Source organism: Oncorhynchus mykiss, chromosome 1 (genome assembly GCF_057628025.1).
Source record: "Oncorhynchus mykiss isolate SJ-2025 chromosome 1, ASM5762802v1, whole genome shotgun sequence".
Classification (NCBI taxonomy): Eukaryota; Metazoa; Chordata; class Actinopteri; order Salmoniformes; family Salmonidae; genus Oncorhynchus; species Oncorhynchus mykiss.
Genome location: NC_143022.1, coordinates 46,982,918 through 47,005,132, shown reverse-complemented (window position 1 = coordinate 47,005,132; position 22,215 = coordinate 46,982,918). Strand labels below are relative to the sequence as shown.

At 42.0% G+C, this 22,215-nt stretch overlaps 1 protein-coding gene across 4 annotated transcripts; it reads right to left on the bottom strand.

Annotated features, from left to right (window-relative positions):
• Positions 1 to 2,370: 2,370 nt before the first annotated feature.
• LOC110523812 (fatty acyl-CoA reductase 1) lies at positions 2,371 to 21,749 on the bottom strand. Of its 4 annotated transcripts, XR_016495362.1 has the most exons (13): positions 21,328 to 21,749; positions 15,864 to 16,082; positions 14,911 to 15,086; positions 14,490 to 14,669; positions 13,175 to 13,352; positions 13,020 to 13,064; positions 12,724 to 12,851; positions 12,555 to 12,622; positions 11,543 to 11,714; positions 11,108 to 11,279; positions 6,967 to 7,096; positions 6,207 to 6,334; positions 2,371 to 4,960 (listed from the first exon to the last, which is right to left on the bottom strand). XR_016495362.1 is itself a non-coding variant. In XM_021602851.3 (12 exons), exons 2-12 carry the CDS (start codon positions 16,050 to 16,052, stop codon positions 4,798 to 4,800), a joined length of 1,557 nt encoding a protein of 518 aa, XP_021458526.1. In that variant the 5' UTR covers positions 16,053 to 16,082; positions 21,328 to 21,749; the 3' UTR covers positions 2,371 to 4,797. The 4 variants fall into 4 exon arrangements, 2 of the variants coding, with proteins under 2 accessions (XP_021458526.1, XP_021458544.1); XM_021602851.3 differs by lacking the exon at positions 11,108 to 11,279; XM_021602869.3 differs by lacking the exon at positions 11,543 to 11,714.
• Between the last annotated feature and the right edge of the window lie 466 nt (positions 21,750 to 22,215).

Sequence of the window (22,215 nt, the reverse complement as noted above, 5' to 3'; positions counted from 1 at the left end):
TTACACAAACAAAGACTGTCACATGATGCTACATTCAGTTAAATCTAATGTGATAGACTATCTATGGGGGTTTACTTACCAGGGGCAGTGGAGTCATATGCTTGATAGTCAGGACAAATTAGACTTCAATGATAACATCAGTCAGTAGGACAAGCAACCTCTGGGAAAGTGTCAGAATGTCCTATGCTTTATACAGACTACATTCAGATGAACCCAGTTTGAACACAAATGTATCTGCTCTGAACAAGTATTGTTACCTACTGTCAGCTAAGCTACTCCTGTAATGTTTCCTCTGTGCTGAAAGTGTATGTGTGTCTTGCATCGAAGTATGAGGGCGTCCCACTGTCTTAAGCCCCTGAGATGGCGGATCCTGTTTACCCTTCCGAGGGGTCTGACTCCCAATGGGCATGCTCAGTAGTGACTCAGCCTGGACCATGGTTGCCAGGTTACCATCTACCTTATGCATCTTGATTTGGATAAATAGCATGAATTCATGCACAACCGTCACAAATCTCACAAGTGACTTGGTGGCAACTAGCCAGGTGTTTCTAATTCTATTATTCTGATTCTAGAAACTGCCTCTGGCAGAAGATTGCTGAGAAGCTCTGGAGCATTTTGACCATCATGGGTTTTGAGAATGGGTGAAGAGTGAATATCTGAAAGCATCCTACAATAGGGATCCATTCTTTCGTTCCTGTTGTCGTTCTATGGCTCAAAGTCAACACCACTGCATTCATGTCAGCCTTTTCTTGGGTAAAAGAAGATATTTAGAGGTCATTAGGATGAATGAATTATTTAGGAGAGGTTGGCAACATTGTCTCAATTTAAAAAACGTTCCCTACCCCAGGTCATTTCAACAGGTGACTATCGCAGGAAATAAAGAGAAAGGAACACCGATATTTATTGGCGGGACATGAACAGGCTTACGTTTCTAATTGTAAGCCTGTTCATGTCCTGTCAATAAACATCCAATGATTAATGCAGAAACAGAGTGCACTTTTTGAAGTGTCCTGAGGTAAGGAATGTTTTGGGGATTTGGGTCCCTCCGTTGAGCACCTGATTTCGTTTCAAGCTGGGCTGAAGCGCATTTGGGTACTCTTTCTTTCCATTGTTTCAATTTACTTTACTAGGCCAATTTATAGAAGTGGAAAAGATGCCACATGTAGTTCAAAACAGTAGGGGTCTTCTCCACAAACAGAAGACAACAGTTTAGTTGAAGCAGACTGTTAGGAAAGGCTAAATGGCCAATCATAAAACACGACATATTCTGATGCCATGATCACACAAAGAAATACACCATTTGCCTCAATACAAAGAAATTAAGTTCAAATGCAATATTGATTTTGAACTTCTATCCCCTGGTGGAAAATTCTATGAATACCTTAAATACATTGGCAGCCTTATTGGTGGCTCAGGTGGTAAAAGCATGGTGTTAGCAATGCCAGGGTCATGTGTTCAAGTCGAACCATAAGAAAATTATGTAAGTATGTAAGTCACTAAATTACATATTCCTCTAGGGCAGGTATTTAATTCAGTCAGCTACTGTAGCTAAGTACAGTAAATAATTGACTCTGTTCTAGTCCTGTGCAGTATCAACTCTTTTGCACATAAAACAAAACCTCCCCTGGGCAATGATATCATAGCAGAATCTCTTGGGTCAAATTTCTAGGTGACAACGGTAAACCAAGGAATTGGCACAGCCAGTTAGAAGTCCTGGTGAACCTGATATTAGGGGACCAAATCCTGGCTGGCAGTGTTAAAACTTAAATCCATCATCTGAACAGAATCAGAGAAACATGACAAAATGTCTGGTATGCTAAGTGGTGAGGGAGATCTGTTAAGCATGAAAAGATTCTAGTCAGACGTCTATATAAAGCTAAGCTTTATTATCTCTCTAGCTCAGGGATGGGCAACTCCTGACCCCCCCATGGCAAAACGTGGAGATTTTTAAGAAATTAGCTGTAAATTTGCATTTCTCGCCACACCCCATGGCAAAATGTGTAGAATTGCAAGAAATGAATAGAATTAACATTTCTCTCCGTTGTTGGGGCAGAAAACCAAATTTCACTTAGGGCCGGCTGACTGCACGTGTGGGTAAGAAGATCCGCGAGTCACTGTGGCTCCTCATGATAAGTTCAGATTTTGATGTGGCCCCCACCCCATCAAAGTTGCCCATCCCTGCTGATTGTACCTGGTACTTAAACCGAAGGCATTACTGGAATGCTCAAGCAGTATTACCAGCTCTTCTCTACCAAGGAGTGATCATTGGAGTGAGAAAAATCTTGTACGATCAAAGCCATGTTAATGGGGAGTTATTTTTCCACCCAACAACATAAAATACTGAGCTTCAAGAACAAAACTTCCCGCACAGAGGATTTAACAGTTTATTCCTTCTTTTTGGCTTACAAACAAAAGGCACCCATTGATTATTATTTTTACATTTACAGTGGCAATTACTTTAAAACCCTCAAACTGTAGAGCGCATCCTCGGGAGACTTCAGTGAGGGTCATGGCAAACAAATTGGTTTATAGGACAGTTCTTTCTGCAAGACTACATTGTAAAATTATAAGAGGGAAAAGGACAACAAAAGACAAAGATTTGGCAGGCAGACAAAAGGCAAGAGGAATATGTTAAATCATATGTCAGTCCAGATGGGCATTGTGATATGCTGTAAAACCAGAACGAATGTAAATGTTAGAGATGTGCAATATAAAGACCATTAGAATGACCCAGTAACATGGATCCCTAACAATCTGAAGTAGTAGAGGGTCTGCTCCACTCTCTTACTTCACCACTGGCACTGCAAGTTCATAAACCCCGAATTTGCTGTTCCATGGCTTCACAAGTGTAACAATACTACAGTACGAATAGCAAAGCCACATAGCAGAAATAAACAACTGTTACACACTAAATTCTTCAAATCCAACACCACAAGGAAAAAAAGGGACGACAAAAGCAAGGATGCCATTCAACATGTGCTGCTCAAAACAGTTATTACAATGGACATGACAACTTGTTCATTGATATTCAAATACAAGCCACTACAGTATCAACTTAATTTGGATTCAGGAATCATAGGTAGCTTTTTAGTGAGCTGTGCAATGAGTCAAGCTGTGTTAACTACTACATTCAGAAACATTGTACACTTAAAAAGAACTGACAACAGTTTCCAACATGATGCAATAAATCACGGATGTAAAATGGTATACAGCAGCTGAAGTAGGTTCAGTTGAATTAGTTTCCTCAAGCTTTTTTCTTTAGTAAATAAAAAGCCATGAAACATTTTAATAGCATAAAAATACTTTGTAAGTCAGATTTGAAGTCGATCTAAATAGAGTTTTGTAGGTATAAGTAACTATATGGCAAATGGACACATACAATGTACAACCACAAAGTGCGCTGTCAGTCTGACATCTTAGACAATATGTACAAGAAAACATTTAAAAAAGGGAGAGGTACAAACATTTAAAAATGTCCCATGTGCACAACCTACCCAGGCCAACATTGGATAAAGACCACCTTTGAGAGTTATAGCAAGACAAAGATAAAAGGAGTTTAGGGTTGGAAGAGGAGAGTTCTCTCCCATGCATGGAGTATCCCAAACTAGAAAACAGGCAAAACGTGACGCAAAGCCGTAATCAAAGCTTGAATTCCAGGCAGTAAAATGCCCATGACATTGTGCAACATGGGGAAACACTTAAATAGATCAGCGCAGCTTTGCCTAAAAGCTGTTCTCAGTAAAAAACCAATGTAAAGAACAGCAGATGACCCCAGCATCAAGTCCTCTGAGCAGTTGCCTGTTCTGAGCTACATGAGATGAGGTATTTGGGTCAGAAATCATAAGCAGACAGTCCAGTCAGAAATGGCTTAAATGCAACATAGGGAGAGAAAAAAATAAAAAAGCGAGCTCTGCAAGGACAGCTGATGCAAGATAATCAAAACCTTTTAGGCACAGTAAAAAAATGCCATCTCATTACCATCTAACTTGTGCTTGATCATGTCATTGGGAATTAGTCATTGCCACCAGCAAGCATAGAGCACATGGGTGCCTTCATCCCTATTCAAGCAAGAAAATCTAAACCGTTAGTCAAAGCCACCGCCTGACCACCCTGGGGCAGTCAGCAAAGCAGAGCTCAATGACCATGACAACCAACCGAGAAAAATCGATGACAATTCTGTCTGACCATCACTGTGCAAGGGGAGCGTCACAGGACCTGGGGTCTGGTTGGATTCATGCTTACTACATCACAGTTGAATGCAGTACTACCTCCCACACCAGGGAACACACTGCAGAGGGAAGGGGACACATCACATACAGTAGGATGAATGGTATGTCAGTCGCATCAAAGGGAGCCTTCAGGATTTTGGCAATGAAGCCCTTTTTCTACTTCCCCAGAGTCAGATGAACTCATGGATACAAATTTATAAGTCTCTGCATCCAGGATGAAGGAAGTAAGCTGTAGTTTCACCAGCCAACCCTAACTAGCGTTAGCGCAATGACAAAGTGTATGGCATCTACTCGCGTTGCTAGCAGTTACCAGCCTTCCAGTCAACACTAGTTATCAACTTCCTTCAAACTGCACGCAGAGACATAAAAAAAATGATATCCACAAGTTCATCTGACTCTAGGGAAGTAGATAAAGGGCGTCATTGCCAAAATCCTGAAGGCTCCCTTTGATGTGACTGAAAATAGTCCCAGGGTTTGAAGAGCATTGTCCAATGCATAGCTGTCCGCAGGCGGGCCGGGCAGGAGGGAGAGAGGGTGGATAGGTTCAGGGTGAACACGCCATGTGGCCTCAGTATTTCATGGTGCTGGACGCTCGGAAGTAGGACAGGAACTTGAAGCAGAGGCTGACGACAAAGTACCAGATGTTTCTGCCCATCTGGGACCGCGCGATGAACACTCGCCAGATGAACACGACCAGGACCGTGTTGAACGTATAGCGGATGTTCCTCAACCTGAAAAAAACATGACATGTCCTGGGTAGCTTGCATGTGAACAGGCATTCACGGAAGGAATAGGACATTTAAGTAGAACTTTACCCGTTACTTTTAGAAGAACAGAGGATACCAGGGAAATATTTTGCTGGTGATCCAGAAAAGCAGAAAGATATGGGCTAGTAATGCATGGTTTTAGGGTCATGAAATATTCCGTGGCTGAAGGGCGGGTGTTTGGCGGTCGGGTTGAATAAAGAGAAAAACACACCCCCCAAAAAATAATCCATAAATGTACAATTATAGCACCATTTTTTAAAAATCTATAGGCTACATCGAGGTTTTGCTTTTATTCTTTGGCGATGAAGTCACCAAACGCTTTTGGGAATGGGCAGAAAACGTTAACGTCGATCCACGGAGGCAAAAAGTACAATGTTTAACACAGTAAGAGAAAAGCTGCAAAATAGAAAGTTGAAAATAAGGAGAAGGGGCGCTAGAAAAGTAATGTTTGGGAAAGATTTGATGAAGTGGTAAAAGAGGATGAAGGCAGTGCCTATGTAGCGTATGATGATTGAGAGGCGATATACAAATTCCACAGTAACTAGACCGGGACTTAAAATAGGCCTATGGCATGTCAAGGGAACTGTATCCTGTATTCAGATGGGTAAAATGGATACTGACAGTAGGTCTATAACCTCTCAACTCCTGCAGAATAAAATACATGTCCAAGTCTAACTAAAATCTTATCAGAAACACGTTGGGTCGGTTTCACACCTTTCTATTTCCTTACAACCGGTCAAACTGATGTCATTTGAACATTTTGCTCAGAAAATATTTATAGTAATTGCCTTTTCTCCACGGTCCAAGTCTTTGTTCCATGAAAGAAGCAGAGATGACAGAAAACTTGACCAATGTCAACTAGATTGAAGCATTCATTCTATAATTTATGACATCCTGGTGAGCAAGGGTTCATTTAGTCTTCACGGGCAACAGACATAAGAAAACCTGCATGTATCTATACTGAACAAAAACAAATGCAACATGTAAAGTGTTGGTCTTTAACACAGTCAGGCAGTTGAGGATAGGTTATTACCCTTTGCGGGCTGGTGAACAAACAGCTAACCCTCGGAAACAAAAGCGTGTGCATCAAAGAATGAAAAATAACACGAAGTCAATGCCATTACAATTAAATATTCAAGATCACTTGGGAATTGTCAATAAGAGGATAGTTGTGTTACATAACATGTGCAGGTAGAGACATTACTCTTACTTGTTGAGGTGTTTGCGTGCGGCTGGCAGACCCGACTCAGCCTCGTTCAGGACATACTTCTTTGTCCCCATGCAGTAGTTCTCCATGTACTCTGCCCAGTTGAGTTGTCGCACGTCAAAGTTGAACATCTAGACAAACAAATAAAGGGAATTGATACTGTAAGGATGGGCATTGAGCAAGTTTTGTTGAACCAAGGAAGATTTGACACAAAAAGTACAACTTCAAGTGTCAAACTTGGTGTGTTGGACCAACATCCTCGGTGGACAGTTTATTAGGTATATCCATCCAGTACAGGGTCAGACACCGGCACCATTCTCAGTAAACCCTAGACACTTGTTTCTGTGATACTGAACCATACCACACTCAGTCACCTAGGTCCCTCATTTTAACGGTAACAAAATGCCTCGATACCGGTCTTCCTGCTTTATATAGTAAGCCGCGGTCACGTGACTCAAACATTGTCGTGAACTGTTAGGTACACCAATCTAACTGTCCACCGAGTGTACATCCACTGTACATTTCAGCCAGGCCCTGACTATCCAACACAATGACTCCATTTAAAACCAAGCTGAATTATTCAATTGTGCTCAGACTACAAATGCAAACATACTCCATTTGTTCAATAGCATTTCTGTGTCTGCCACACTACAAGTGTGTGTGTGTCCTACCAATGCATGTATGTGTGGGTCCTACAAGTATGTGTGTGCATCCTACAAGTGTATGTGTGCGCCAGTGACTGGTGGGTGGGCGTAAAGCGTACCCTCTTGTCATCAGTGCCCATCTGATTCATCAGCATGGTGACATTGTCCGTGTTCCACACCCACGAATGACTGGTGAAGTACTCCAGCACCATCATGGCCTTGTGCAGCCGTGTGATGGTCTTCATCATCCTGCCGTGGAGTGGTGGTCGCCATGGCAACAAGGAAGAGACAGGTATTAAGGAGGTAGAAGGGGAGATGGCACAGAGCTGACAGCACAGTGCCGTCTTTTACCCTTACGGGCACTGAGCTTTAATATCCAACTGCTGGAAAGTCACCCCAGCCAACTGGATTCGGATTATGACGTGGAGAGGGACAGACCAGGGGGATTGAGGTCTGTTAAGCAGACAAGATGGAACGACAGATGAGAATTACCTATTCAAAGTATTTTTGTACAGGGTAAAAGTGCCCTCTAAGCCAATTCATTACCAAAGTAATGATTAGGGTATGTCAACGCTACAGATGAAACGTAGATTTGCAATCATCTGACCCTTGCACACTTCACAGCTTTAAAATAAAGAACTGTATAAATCCAGCACAATCTAGAATAGAAAAATAGAACACCGGTAAGAGTAAGCATACGAGCATTATACGCTCATTTACACTAACTCATACCAGTCTCCATTGGGTTGAGTATTGTTAGGTTGACACATACGATGCATTCAGAAACTATTCAGATCGTGGACATTTTCCTCATTTTGTTACAAGCCTCATTATAAAATGTAATAAAATAGATTTTTGATCCTCAATCTATACAACAACACCCCATAAGGACAAAGTGAAAATAATATTTTATACATTTGTCAAATGTATACAAAATATAACACAGAAATACCTTATTGCATAAATGTTCAGATCCTTTGCTATGAGACTCGAAATTGAGCTCAGGTGCATCCTGTTTCCATTGATCATCCTTGAGATGTTTCTACAACTTGATTGGAGTCCACCTGCGGTAAATTCAATTGATTGGACATGATTTGAAAAAGGCACACCTGTCTATACAAGGTCCCACAGTTGACAGTGCATGTCAGAGCAAAAACCAAGCCATTAGGTTGAAGGAATTGTCTGTAGAGCTCGGAGACAGGATTGTGTCAAAGCACAGCTCTGGGAAAGGGTACCAATAACTCTGCAGCATTGAAGGTCCCCAAGAACACAGTGGCCTCCGTTCATTCTTTTTTTTTTTTAATGGAAGTTTGGCACCACCAAGACACTTCCTAGAGCTGTCCGCCCGGACAAACTGAGCAATTGTGGGAGAAGGGCCTTGGTCAGGGAGGTGACCAAGAACCCGATGGTCACTGACAGAGCTCCAGAGTTCCTCTGTGGAGATGGGTTGTCCTTCTGGAAGGTTCGCCCATCTCTGCAGGTGGACTCCAATCAAGTTGTAGAAACATCTCAAGGATGATCAATGGAAACAGGATGCACCTGAGCTCAATTTCGAGTCTCATCGCAAACTCCACCAATCAGGTCTTTATGACAGTGGCCAGACAGAAGTCAACCCAAAAGACACCTAAAGGACTCAAACAAGATTCTCTGGTCTGATGAAACCAAGATTGAACTCTTTGGCCTGAATGCCAAGCATCAGGTCTGGAGGAAACCTGGCACCATTCCTAAGGTGAAGCATGGTGGCGGCACCATCATGCTGTGGGGATGTTTTTCAGTGGCAAGGACTGGAAGACTTGTCAGGATCGAGGGAAAGATGAACAGAGCAAAGTACAGAGAAATCCTTGATGAAAGCGCTCTGGAGCACTAAGGACCTCAGACTGGGGCAAAGGTTCACCTTCCAACAGACAATGACCCTAAGCAACGCAGGAATGGCTACAGGACAAGTCTCTGAATGGTTGGGCCTCTCAAGGACAGAACCTGGACTTAAACCTGATCGAACATCTCTGGAGAGACCTGAAAATAACTGTGCAGCGACGCTCCCCATCCACCCTGACAGAGCTTGAGAGGATCTGCAGAGAAGAATGGGAGAAACTCTCCAAATACAGGCGTGCCAAGCTTGTAGCGTCCTACCGTGCTTCTACACCTGCATTGCTTGCTGTTTGAGGTTTTAGGCCAAGTTTCTGTACAGCACTTTGACATCAGCTGATGTATGGGCTTTATAAATACATTTGATTCCCAAGAAAGCTCGAGGTTGTAACCGCCGCCAAAGGGGCTTCAACAAAGTACTGAATACTTATGTAAATCTGATCGGTTATGTTTTTTTATACATTAGCAACATTTTCTAAACTTGATTTTGCTTTGTCATTAGGGGGTAGTGTGGAGACCGAAGATACATTTTTAAAAAAATCCATTATAGAATAGGGCTGTAACGTAACAATCTCAAGGGGTCTGAATACTTACTGAATGTACTGCATGTTGAACACAATGTAAATGGAGGGCTTGTCCAATCTTTGAGGGCACCTGAACATGGTCTGACTGCCAGTAGCTTAAGGTTTTAAAACGTGCACCAATTACATTGTCGTCATTAGGAAAACATGTACTAATTGTAGTTGAAAGTTTCATGAACAAACTGGATTGAGGATTAATGGCCATGCCAAATTGTATCAAAAGCAACCATGCTTGTAATCAGAGCTCAGATTCCCCCTCTATGATACATTGTGTTCCAAGAGGAAGGTGACAAAACATGCATGGTGGACCATTTCGAAAGACAAACATTAAAAAGGTATTAGTTTTTCAGTGGGTGAGACACCCATCTATTCACTTCACCCATAGAAAGTGTTGAATACTAATCCAAATGCATTTCAGACAACCAAAAATGTTACATTTTCACTAATTGAGATGTGTTACCAGAAGTTTATTATTGCTGAAATGTTTCTGCTTTACAATGAGGATCAATACTGTCTATCATGTAACAAAAACTTGATTTAGACTGAACCGTGGTCTGGATGCATAATGAAATGCATAAAAAGGTGGGGTTTATGAGTAGGCCCACTCAACTCACTGATACATTTTAATTCAATATGCCCTTGGCTTCTGAGCGTATCAATTTCTGCCAGTGCATTTCATTCTGCCCACAATGTGCTTCATGAAGCCCAGGAATAGGACCACCAGGAATAGAAGTGTTGATGGGCCAATTAATAAAGGACAACTAGTTCACTGGTTCCTCTCATTTGGAGAGATTATTGAAGAGTAGAGAACAAGAATGAGGACCGATCAATCCCAGGTCACTTCAGAAGACTTAATGCTAGGGTTCCCAAACTTTCTGGCCTGAGACCCAATTTTGATTGTATATTTTTTTTCCTATCTGCAACCCCACCATGTAAAAAAAAAAAAAAAGTGTGATGTAATCAAAGGCTAATGTTAACTTTTTAAAATGTATTTTATTTACTGGGGCTATGACAGTTATTACAAAACCGGTCTGACAGTACTTTTGAAAGTATGGTTTGAAGGGACTGAAATGCATCAGGAAGTTTAGAAGATAAATTAGGCAATCATTTTGTATGATAATCTGTGTTGAAAAGAACATTAATAATGCCCTCCCCCCCCAGTCTGACTTCGTGCCTTGTCCACTCTTCTAATGAGTAATGCACGACTTGTGGGCATTGGAGAGGGTAACAGAAGACACATACGTGTTCCGGAGTCTTATCCTTCAGTGATGGGGTCATTATTTTGTAGCTTAAATCTTTCAAGAGAGACGCAGATTTGTAAGAAGAAAATAGAACCGCATCTAGCGGTCAGTAAGCTCAGGTTCTACAAACCATGCACGATTGTTTTTTATTTCAGAGTCTCTCACACAACCCCTAATTTGGGAAAACACCGGACTTAACGGCATGGCTCAGGAAAAACAAAAAATGGCGACAAAAATAAAAAAGGGAGGTAATTCCACAATCATTAAAAAAAATGACTTCCAAAGCCAAATAGTTCCAACTGCATCAAAAAAGTACAAATGCAGTAACAGGCAGAAAGGTCAAACAAAAAGGGCGACAAAATAAAATAACTCAAACATTATTGCAGCATGCTTTGGACAGGAACCCATGCTTGTCATGACGACACAGAAGCCTGTCAGCAGCCAGCCGAGTCCACGAAGTCGAGCAAACAGCCAGGCGTTGCTTCCTCCCCACCCACCATGCCACACAACCAGCACCCAGTGGTGGAGGGGAGAGGGGGTTGAGAGGGCACGGGCACTGTAGTAGACCTTACCGGGGCTTCTGACCCGTGGCCCTGAGATACACGTCATACAGCAGGGCGGGTAGAGTGTGACTCACTGTGGTCCAGTACTGATTGGTAAAGGGGTTGGACCGCAGGTTAACATTGGGGCGCCTGAAAGCCTGCTCTAAGGGGTTGGTCTTGAAGGTCATGTTTATACAGTACTCTGCAGAGAGAATATGACATCACAGGAGGGAGGAGCCCTTTAACAAGGACATTCAATGCCAGGACATGGTCGAGGTAACACCGAGAGGGGTAAGAGTGCAGAACCCAGCCCTAATGGTATATGGGTGGCTTATGCACCCTTACCCCCATGACACTGGACAGAAGCATCACGTCACAGGTACAGTACACATTGGGCTACACTGAGCGAGAACGCGGGGGGGGGAGTGGAGGAAGATGGGTGTGACCGAGCGGGGCGTCATTTACCTGGGCTCTCTTCCTGTCATCCTGAGGCAGAGATCATAAAGGAAGGCTGGTGCCTTGTGGCTTACAGCGATCCAGTACTGATTGATAAGGTGATTGGTTGTGAGATTTACATTGGGCCGTCTGAAGGCCTGCTCGAGGGGGTTCCTCTTGAAAGTGGATATTACATGGTACTCTAGGAGAAAAGGTTCAACAGGGTGAATTGTTGGCACAACTCATTTCTCCAAAGTAGAGAGAAAAAGCTAAGCGGCAAGCATACAACAAAGCAGCAACAAAGCCAGATCTTCAGTTTAGACAATATATCTTTGAAGTGCTTTTGAACCATTATTATTATTTAACCGTACAAGTTATTGCAGGAGTCTGGGAAGATTACGTAACACCACAAATCTAGACTTCAAAGTTAGCCTAATGAATGGAGAAAAGCAATGCTACAAAAAAACAAGTGATTTCACCTGAAATATTTAAGCAGCACCACAATCAATGGTAAATGAGTAGCAAATATCGACCAAATATATTTGACATTTACTACAACAAACGCACCGGGTTAGCATCTGAAAAGGGAACTATACAAAATGGCACTATGAAAATACCATCCATCTTTAGTGCACTAAACAAATATTGGATTTATGACTGATACACTTTCATTCAAGCATATGAGTCATGTTATTTGTTTCACCAATTTCCTTTAAACCTGGCACAATGTTGATCTTTCTCAGATGGCTAGCATTCAGATGTATTCATTTTTAAATTTAACTAGGCAAGTCAGTTAAGAAAACTCTTATTTACAATGAGGGCTTACCTAGAATATGTACAGTAAACACTAATCCAGGGAGTTTAATACCCCAAAGAGTGTGTGAGTAAACCAAAACCTGCTCACACTCACTACAGTTATAAGAGTGGGTGTGCCCTCAGAAGCAAAACTGATAATCATAATTTATCATTCTGCTTTGTTAGACCATCTGAGAACAAATATCCAAATATACTCCGGGTGTAAGATAAGGAAAGCGGTTCATACCAACTTCACCCCAGTGGAACGGGTTGATGCCACCCGTCGTGCAATTGTACACCAATATGCTCTTAGGCCTGTGGACACAAAAAGGGACAAAATAGAAACCGGAAGGAATATTTGCATTTCATAATCATATCATTCGTCCAGCTCCAGTGTGCGCGCGCGCGCGACTGACCTGGTGTGTCTCTGGGAGCCAGAGTACCAGGCGGCAGCCAGTGTGGTATTGATGACCACATCCACAGGCACCAGGTCAGCCACTGCGTTGTTGGATGCTCTCATGGTGCGCAGGATCCCCTTTCCTGCCTATATCGGGCAGAGAAGTGTCCGGTTCATTACTAGGTCATCGGAAAGTGCTTTCTCAGGTTATAATGAGTAGCCACAATGTTGACGTGGTCATGATCGCGGTCCGATCTCTGATCATTTTACATAAGAGAAGAGAACTCGGCACACTTTTTTTTCTCCATTACTTACTGCAATGAATATTCCACTAGGTCCATTGAAATTATCAATCCAGCCCTAAGAAGAGTGAAAACATGTTATGACCAGTATACAGAGTTAAATTACTACGGTCAGTTACAGTAGCTACCGTTTAAAAGACAGCCTGCTCAGTACATGAGAACACTCACTGGGAAGGGCTCTTTCCAACTGGCCCCTACTATAGAGGGCCTGATGATGGCCACGTTGAGGTTTCCACACTCCTGCTGGACCAGGTACTCAGCCATGGCCTTGGTGTAGGTGTACGTGTTGGGCCTTTTTCCAATCAGCCCTGGGGTCATCGCTGAGACCAGTTTCTCATCCATCCACCTAACCAATATGAAAACACAATGAAGTCAGGTTTTTTTTCTGGATAAAATTTGAGCTTAGATGGTGGGTGTGGCCATGGGAGTGACCAATGGTGCAGTCGCCGAAGAACAATTTTAGAGACCCTCCTGTTGGCCAGTGACAAAATGTTGCCGTTTTAAAGCTATTTCCTGCAGTTCCACACATTTTGCCATGGCTTATGCTATCTGAGTGACTCAAACATCACTAAATCAATGGAGGTCCTATTTCATGACACAAATTCTCCCGAATGCATGTTTTGAATTTTAGTTTCTCCCTGACTGCCTAGCTTATATTTTGGTCATCAAAGATGATTATTTAAAAAATATATCAGTCCATTATCTTTTCTACATAATTTTAATCTGGATTTAGTCATTTAAAGTTCATTTTACACTGAATTGTTTAAAAATAAATCCTAATAATGACAGCAAAAACGTTTTTAAAAAACTACTTTGCTTTGTAGAAAAAAAAAAAAACTGGAAGATCCACACAAAAGGTCAGTTATATTGCAGTTCTGCCAATGACCAAACACATATTTCAGAGATTAACTTCCCTTAAAACTGCCCCACCCACATAAATCTCTGAAGAGATTCTGACATGCCTTTCATAATACTTAAGGGTGGAAACATTACAAAAGAACAATAACTTTTACACAACTGGTGACCGTTTTGTCCATGGGTTACATATTGGGCCACCTTCAAGAGAAGTCAGAAGTCCCACCTAACATTCTGAGTAAAGCAAATGTCCTTATTAAATAGTTTACAAATGAGTGCCATTCAATCAGTAACCAAACTGAATTAAGTTTCAAATCAGAGACGCTCTCTGTGTTGGTACGAAGTTTCAGTCCATGAAGCGGCATTGAGGAACCCTTGAGAAATTCCAAGCTTATGCATTAGTCAAACATGCCTATCTGTAAATTACTATAATCTCTTGGTATATAGTATTACTGACATTCATCTTAATAATACCGTCATTGAAAATGAGAATTTGTTCTTAAATGACTTGCCTAGTGAAATAAAAATAATAAATGGCTTCCGTTTCTACCAATCTGCAAATAACTTCAAGGTAACAAGTCCGCAATGGGAAGGGTTATGAAAAACAAGTCACATTTCTTGGACTCACTCCAGGCTGTCGATGAGCTTCTTGTAGTCAACAGGAGGTGGATAAACCACTTCCTCAATGAGCGTCCGGTCACAGTTGGCATAGGCTGTGGACACGTGAAGAAACACCTCCAAGTGCTTCATTCTGTGGGCCAGAGCCACCATCTTCTGGGTGGCTAGAACATTCAGCTGCATAGCATCTCTGAGAAGGAAGAAAAAAAGTCACATAAAACATGAAAAATATTAAAAACCAATGGGCAGGTACACAAGAAGGGTTAGAAATACTTCTAGAATGATAACCTACACTTTAAGTACTAAAAGGAAGCGAGTCATTTCTCTGCAGGTGAAGCAAGTGACAAGATCTCCCTGTAGAAAAATCTGAGCTTGCAGAATTGGCCAGCAAAGCTCTGGGGAGTAGCATTAGGAGAGAAACAATGGCTCACTTGAGAGGCTCGTTGAATCGGATGGTTGCAGCACAGTGGAAGACTACGTTGATGCAGTCAGCAAGCGTTTCCTGGTCCTCTGTGCTCAGGTCCAGCTCTGGCAGGGTGAGGTCACTGTTAACAGCCACTATCTTTTCAGCAAAGTCTGGCTGCTCATCTCGTACCCTGTCAAAAAGCTGAAATACAAACAGCTGCAACAGTTGGCAAAAAAATGTAATACTCAAATCATGGTACTTTCACTGCCAATAAGAGGATCAAAATTAACATACTCAATGTTTTTTTAATGACAGCAATGTGTTGGTGGAGTGATGTGTTTTGGTTTGAAAGCGCTCCAAGAAAGCAATCCCTTTAGTTAAGACTACGTCACTGGGGTCAAGCTCCCAGCTATCCAGGCGGGGTACAGGGAAGGCCCGGAAAATCGTTTAAGACGTCAACCACCCACAACTTACACTGTTCTCTCCGCTTCCGCATGGCGTGCGGTACATCAAGTCTTCTATTCCCCTTCCATAAGACTGATAAATAGCTAACAAAATGGCTGCATGGATTGAGTTGACCTTTATGTTTTATTCTTTGCACTCACACTACACACACTGATACTTCAATACACACACTCCGTTATTTGCTCACGAACATAATATGCACATTCATTTACACTGACTACACAAACATACCCACTCACATACCCGATGTCACCTTACATAACCAACTACCACTCCAGTATCCCAGCACATTGTAAATATGGTCCTGGAACTGACCCTGTATATAGTATGCTTATTTACTTTATCGTGTTGTTCTCATATGTTTTTCTTCCAACTTGTTATTTTTAGTGTTACTGCATTGATGGGTTTTAGATCTCCAGTAACAAACGGTCAAGAACGTATGATCCATCACCCCACAGACATCCTCTTTTGGCTCGCCCCATTAGACCTTTATCCTTCTCCAGCTCTGCTCACCTTGCAGTTGATCATGTCAGCGATGCGGGCCTGGGGAGCGTGCCCTGCTTTGTGCCGGACCAGAACATACGCAGCTTTGATTCCAGGGCAAGACCGCAGCAGCTTCTCCAGCAGGACCTTTCCCATGAAGCCTGTTGCCCCCGTGATAAGCACATTCTTCCCCTCATAGTATTCCGGAATGGTCACCATTTTGTCAGGTGTGCTCCAACCCTCCTCAACCTATGGAAGATTTACATCATAGTTAGCATAGTTATTGTAGTACCTACCGACTAGCGGGACAGAATTTCACCAGTAACACCGACCCCAGTTAAGACACAAAAACTTCTCTATCTACAAAATGCACCCATATCCTGTATCTTACTCAGCCTCGCCACCGTTGTAACTAACTCTTATCCCGTCTAATCCACACAGGCATTAAGATGAGCGACGGGCTCAAGAGCTCTACTTAAAGGTTAACTCTCAACTCCAATATCAGCCTTTGCCTAACCCCTTCAAAAAACATTGGGTGGGGGGGGATTGCTCACAAGAATTCATTTTGGGGGTGGGTAAACGTTGTTGTACCTGATCAACACTTTCTCACTAAAGCATACGCTCTAATAAAATTGTGCATGGCGAGCAAATATATCTGCACCATTAGCTCAAATTAGTAAGACGCCAGAGTTCCTGACATTATTGCCAATTGCGATGTAAATTTGAATCCCCCATGGAGCACAATAAAATAAAAATACAAATTAAATCACATTTATTGCAGTGTTGGAGGGGAAAAAAGTGCAATAATGATGATTAGGGGCTCAATTTAACCCAACCCTTACTGCAGTATTTACACAGTAGCTCTTTTTCAATGCTCAAATTAACTCAGACTGGTCTTGGGTACTGTATAAAAACCTACAACTACTACCAGGGCGACCACTCTCACTTTTCAGAATTAGAAGTGTGTGTGTGTGTGTGTGTGTGGGCACGGGATGAATATTGTAAGGCAAATAAAGATTTCTAATCCCACATGCAGATCTCACAACCATTGAGCCAACTGTTTCAGCAGACTACGCCACCAATCAGTCATAGCAGATGGGTAAACAATACAATGAGTTTTATTTCACCTTTATTTAACCAGGTAGGGAAGTTGAGAACAAGTTCTCATTTACAATTGCGACCTGGCCAAGATAAAGCAAAGCAGTTCAACACATACAACAACAGAGTGTGACACATGGAGTGAAACAAACATACAGTCAATAATACAGTACAAACAAGTCTATATACGATGTGAGTAAATGAGGTGAGATAAGGGAGGTAAAGGCAAAAAAAAAGGCCATGGTGGCAAAGTAAATACAATATAGCAAGTAAAACACTGGAATGGTAGATTTGCAATGGAAGAATGTGCAAAGTAGAAATAAAAATAATGGGGTGCAAAGGAGCAAAATAAATTAAATAAATACAGTAGGGAAAGAGGTAGTTTGGGCTAAATTATAGATGGGCTATCTACAGGTGCAATAATCTGTGAGCTGCTCTGACAGTTGGTGCTTAAAGCTAGTGAGGGAGATAAGTGTTTCCAGTTTCAGAGATTTTTGTAGTTCGTTCCAGTCATTGGCAGCAGAGAACTGGAAGGAGAGGCGGCCAAAGAAAGAATTGGTCTTGGGGGTGACCAGAGAGATATACCTGCTGGAGCGCGTGCTACAGGTGGGTGATGCTATGGTGACCAGCGAGCTGAGATACGGGGGGACTTTACCTAGCAGGGTCTTGTAGATGACATGGAGCCAGTGGGTTTGGCGACGAGTAGTGGGTTTGGCGACGAGTATGAAGCGAGGGCCAGCCAACGAGAGCGTACAGGTCGCAATGGTGGTTAGTATATGGGGCTTTGGTGACAAAACAGATTGCACTGTGATAGACTGCATCAAATTTGTTGAGTAGGGTATTGGAGGCTATTTTGTAAATGACATCGTCGAAGTCAAGGATTGGTAGGATGGTCAGTTTTACAAGGGTATGTTTGGCAGCATGAGTGAAGGATGCTTTGTTGCAAAATAGGAAGCCAATTCTAGATTTAACTTTGGATTGTAGATGTTTGATGTGGGTCTGGAAGGAGAGTTTACAGTCTAACCAGACACCTGGGTATTTGTAGTTGTCCACGTATTCTAAGTCAGAGCCGTCCAGAGTAGTGATTTTGGACAGGCAGGCAGGTGCAGGCAGCAATCGGTTGAAGAGCATGCATTTAGTATTACTTGTATTTAAGAGCAATTGGAGGCCACGGAAGGAGAGTTGTATGGCATTTTGACATGAACACCATGGTCATTTATTTATTGTTATGAATGTAGCTACAAATATAAAAACGTACAATCCTTATTGCCTAAATGTATTTTTTTCCTTCTTAAAAAAAAGCACAGGTGTATGAAACTAGGCCTTAATGCCTTTTGAATTTTGTGTACCGTCAGTAGTCTAGTCAAGGAAGCATCATGCTAAATATATTTGCACACTACTCAGCAAGACCATTGTCAAATAAGGTGCGCTGTCACCTGCGTTTATAGTAAGCCTTGAGTTGGTGCCACCCAGCACATCTAGAAGGGAGTGTATTTCATACTGAACCCCTCCCTTGAGATGACATAGAGACAACTTCTCAAAGTGCCTCTAGTCTACATCGGGATTTCAATGGTAAAGTTGAACAACAAACAGCTAGATTTACTACTAAAAAGACCAAAATATATCACTTTAGCAAAAAAAAAGTCAAAATGAAGACCAGAGCTGACGTGTTTTACTATAACACCTGGTTAACGGTTAAAACTTTATTTTCTCATGAAAGTTGCTTCTCATTCACACAATCTACTGAAAGGTCTATAGAGCAGAGTTGAGCACTCCTGGCAAAGATCCAGTAAAGTCAATTGAAATTCTCTCTACACAACATCAAATTGCATCACTACTATCCGGTTAACCAGATATGAGCCTGACTTAAAGATGCACTATGCGGAAGTCGCACTGCCGTTTCCTGGTTGCTAAAATTCTAGTAGTTTGCCTACATTCAGTTTGTGACAAAACAAGCAGTCATTGTGTAGAGAATGATTGTATTGTCGAAACTGCTGAGAGATATATTTTCCATAACCAAAAATATTGTATAGTCAGTTGTTTGAAGCATGTGTACAAAACCAAAAGGAAGACACGCAAAAACTAAACTTCAGAACAGGAAGCATAGAACTCGTGCACATACGTGAATTTGGTCAGATCGCCCAAAAAGTTACATAGTGCATCTTTAAAACTCAAGAGTTTAAATACGCCCATTATTTTTTTTTTTTACTAGTCTTATCTGAGTGATAGTGGCCGGGTGGATGGCATGCTACTGTTGATACATCACGCTATTCAGACAGATAACTGGTTAATGATTGACACAGAAGATAATGTTATATCTTATTCAAAACAGATATCACCCACCAAGATCATTAAACACTTAACACTCAAACCTCGCACAAAAACACTTCTGTCCAACAGTGAGTAAGTATGGTTACATGCACACAATGTGATTATTGTGGCTAGTTAGATTAATATAATAGTTTGATGAAAACGTTTACATGCTTTGTAAGAATAACGATTACCCTAATAATCCCGTTTACATGGATACATCTAAATAAATGTTTCACCACAGCGACCATGTTATTTTTGGGAAGCATATTTGATTCCGAGTTCAGACAGAAACAGCGTTCCACCGTCAGTGCCAGAGGCATCCCTCGAGTTCATCTGCACACTTAAACCAATTTGTTTGCATACGGGTACTGTACAGCACTGATCAGAGCGCCATTTTTACGTGCAGGATAGGTTCTCTCAGGTCAATGCGGCAGAGCAGATCGGTTATATGCAGTAAATAACAGCCTGTGTCAAGTCTGTGACAGCTGTGAGCTTGTCAAACAGAGACAGTGTCTCTGCCCAAGCGGCAAGGCAGTTGTGGCATGCAGTGCCATCTTCCCTCACATTATATATATAGGCCTACTGTATGCGTGTGTGCTTATTATAAACCAAATAAACTACTTGATAACAGGTGTCACAAAGAGAAACTTCAACTGTAGAGTAAGGACATAAAAAGCCATCAAGAAATCCCTGGTGACTGGTGTGCAACAACTGTATTCACTAAAGCACCACCATGGAAAAACCTGATACCCATTTTTGGAGGAATGGAGGTAAAAGGTAATCTTGCTTATCAGGTGGGTATGAGAGCGGTGCAAAGGAGACTCTGGCGCTTCACTAAAAACACTGAGACAGAGTGCTGCTGCTACAGAATCATTAAAACGTTTTGGACCCCTGGAGAGAATATTCTATTTCACTTGGGACAACTGACCAAGACAGCCTTTACACCTGTAGATCCAGCTTCTACTCTGCAGTCCTCCTTGGGGGACCGAGATTGGCATCCTCCTCTTTGGCCAACCTAGGAAAACAATCACCAGCCAAGAATAACACAACCTAACATCCCTTGGGTCTCACCGTACAGCACTGTAAACTACATAGTGCATTCACCTTGATCAAGTCTACTGCTGTAAAAGCAAGTGATCCCAGATACCACATCTCCTGTTGGAATAACTGATTAAAACACATGCATGTCCCTGGAGTTGACACTTGAATGCTGTAGTAAATATTTTGAGAGATGTGAAAACAACAAATCGCAAAAGGTAACGTATGGAGTAAGACCCCCCTCTGCAAAGATCAGAGAACGCTGTTGACAAGGCCACCTCAGCAGTGATTCAAAATAAGAGCAGGTGATGTTGGCCTAGTATAGACCAGCAGCTATACCTGTCCAAATATTAGAGAAGGGGTGGGGTGGCTATCATTTTGGCTAACACTCACGTCAATGAGTTAAAGGAATACATGTCAAATGGCATAAATGGAAAAAGGCTGGAGATCTTGTGACCCCGATTAAAGTCAGACAACTTACTTGTGGCTTAAATTATATGGCTAAAATAAATCCTGTGTCACGCCATATGAATTTAGAAAGAAAGCCATTGTCGTACAAGGTGATAATGATTTTAAGCTTGAACACCACAGCCCACAAATCAATTAGCGAAACTTGCTCAAGAAGACACTGGCAGCGACTTGTGGCCGTGTCACCCCACACAGCAAGAACACTAACTAGCCAACCAGCCAGCTAACTAACTAACCGTTAGCTAGTATGTCAACTTCTTTGGTGTGGTGGTGAGCAATTCCCATTAGTTAGCTAATGACTGACAGCAAAAACAGCACTACCAAAACAAGAAAATGCAAACACTTTCTGAAAAGTATTGACCTCAATGAGTCGTAACACAAACCTACAACACTTTCTGGAAATAATTTAGCTAACTGGCTAGCTAACGTTAGCCAGCTACCCCTCCCTTTTGCGCATCTCTTCCGTGGCATGCTGTCGCACGTCGTTAACGAACGATAGCCATTCCCAGTCATCTTTGAACATTTAGCGCTAAATATAATGCAACCAGAGAAAATAGCATGTGAAAGACGGATATACCTGAAATCTGGACGAGGCTGAGTTTTCTTGCGTTAAAACAGAGGTATCTCCCGGATACAAGAGTAGCTACAGCTCCCCAATTACTCTATTTCTGCGGACTGTGAGCACAGGAAACGTGACGGCTGACGGTCGGGCTGGCTTTCCAGGTTCTAGCTCAACTATACGAATGAATGCCAAGTTAAAACCCGCCCAAAAGGCCTGAAACCTGAGAACACTGCAATTCGGGGCGTTCCTTACACAGTGTGCAGGACCGGACTAAGAAATAATAGGCCCTGGAGCTTCGTTTTTTATTTTTTTCCTACCCCTCCGCCCAGCATAAATTATAATAATTGTAAAAATTACGTAATTGTTAATTTACTATTTTTGTTACTTAGGCACCATATGGGCTTGGGTCAAGCTCCTGACTCACACAACTGACCAGTGTCATGTATTACTATAAAGTTTTTTATATATATTTTAAATGAATAAGTTACCCAATCAAGGCAGCCCCCCAGTGACCCATATCAGCCCCCTACCTCCTCTCCTCCCCTCTTCTGATGATTAGCAGAATGGCAGCAGCTGGCTGTATACGCTCATTGAGAGAGGGCTCCTGGGTCTTCCCGTGGTTGGCGGTTACAGTGAAAAACATATATACTACATATATACTGTATATATAATATATAAATATGTATAAAGTACATAAACTCAGCAAAAAAAGCAACGTCCTCTCACCGTCAACTGCGTTTAGTTTCAGCAAACTTAACATGTGTAAATATTTGTATGAACATAAGATTCAACAACTGAGACATAAACTGAACAAGTTTCACAGGCATATGACGAACAGAAATTGACTAATGTGTCCCTGAACAAAGGGGGGGGTCAAAATCAAATGTAACAGTCAGTATCTGG

Bases quoted from the DNA above. Each gene is read 5' to 3' on its own strand.
- LOC110523812 (XM_021602851.3), bottom strand. From the start codon at position 16,052: ATGGTGACCATTCCGGAATACTATGAGGGGAAGAATGTGCTTATCACG. The intron at 13,065-13,174 runs GTGAGTGTTCTC...CACTCTTCTTAG, and splicing joins GTTGGAAAGAGCCCTTCCCA to GGCTGGATTGATAATTTCAA. The intron at 12,852-13,019 runs GTAAGTAATGGA...TGCCCGATATAG, and splicing joins CTAGTGGAATATTCATTGCA to GCAGGAAAGGGGATCCTGCG.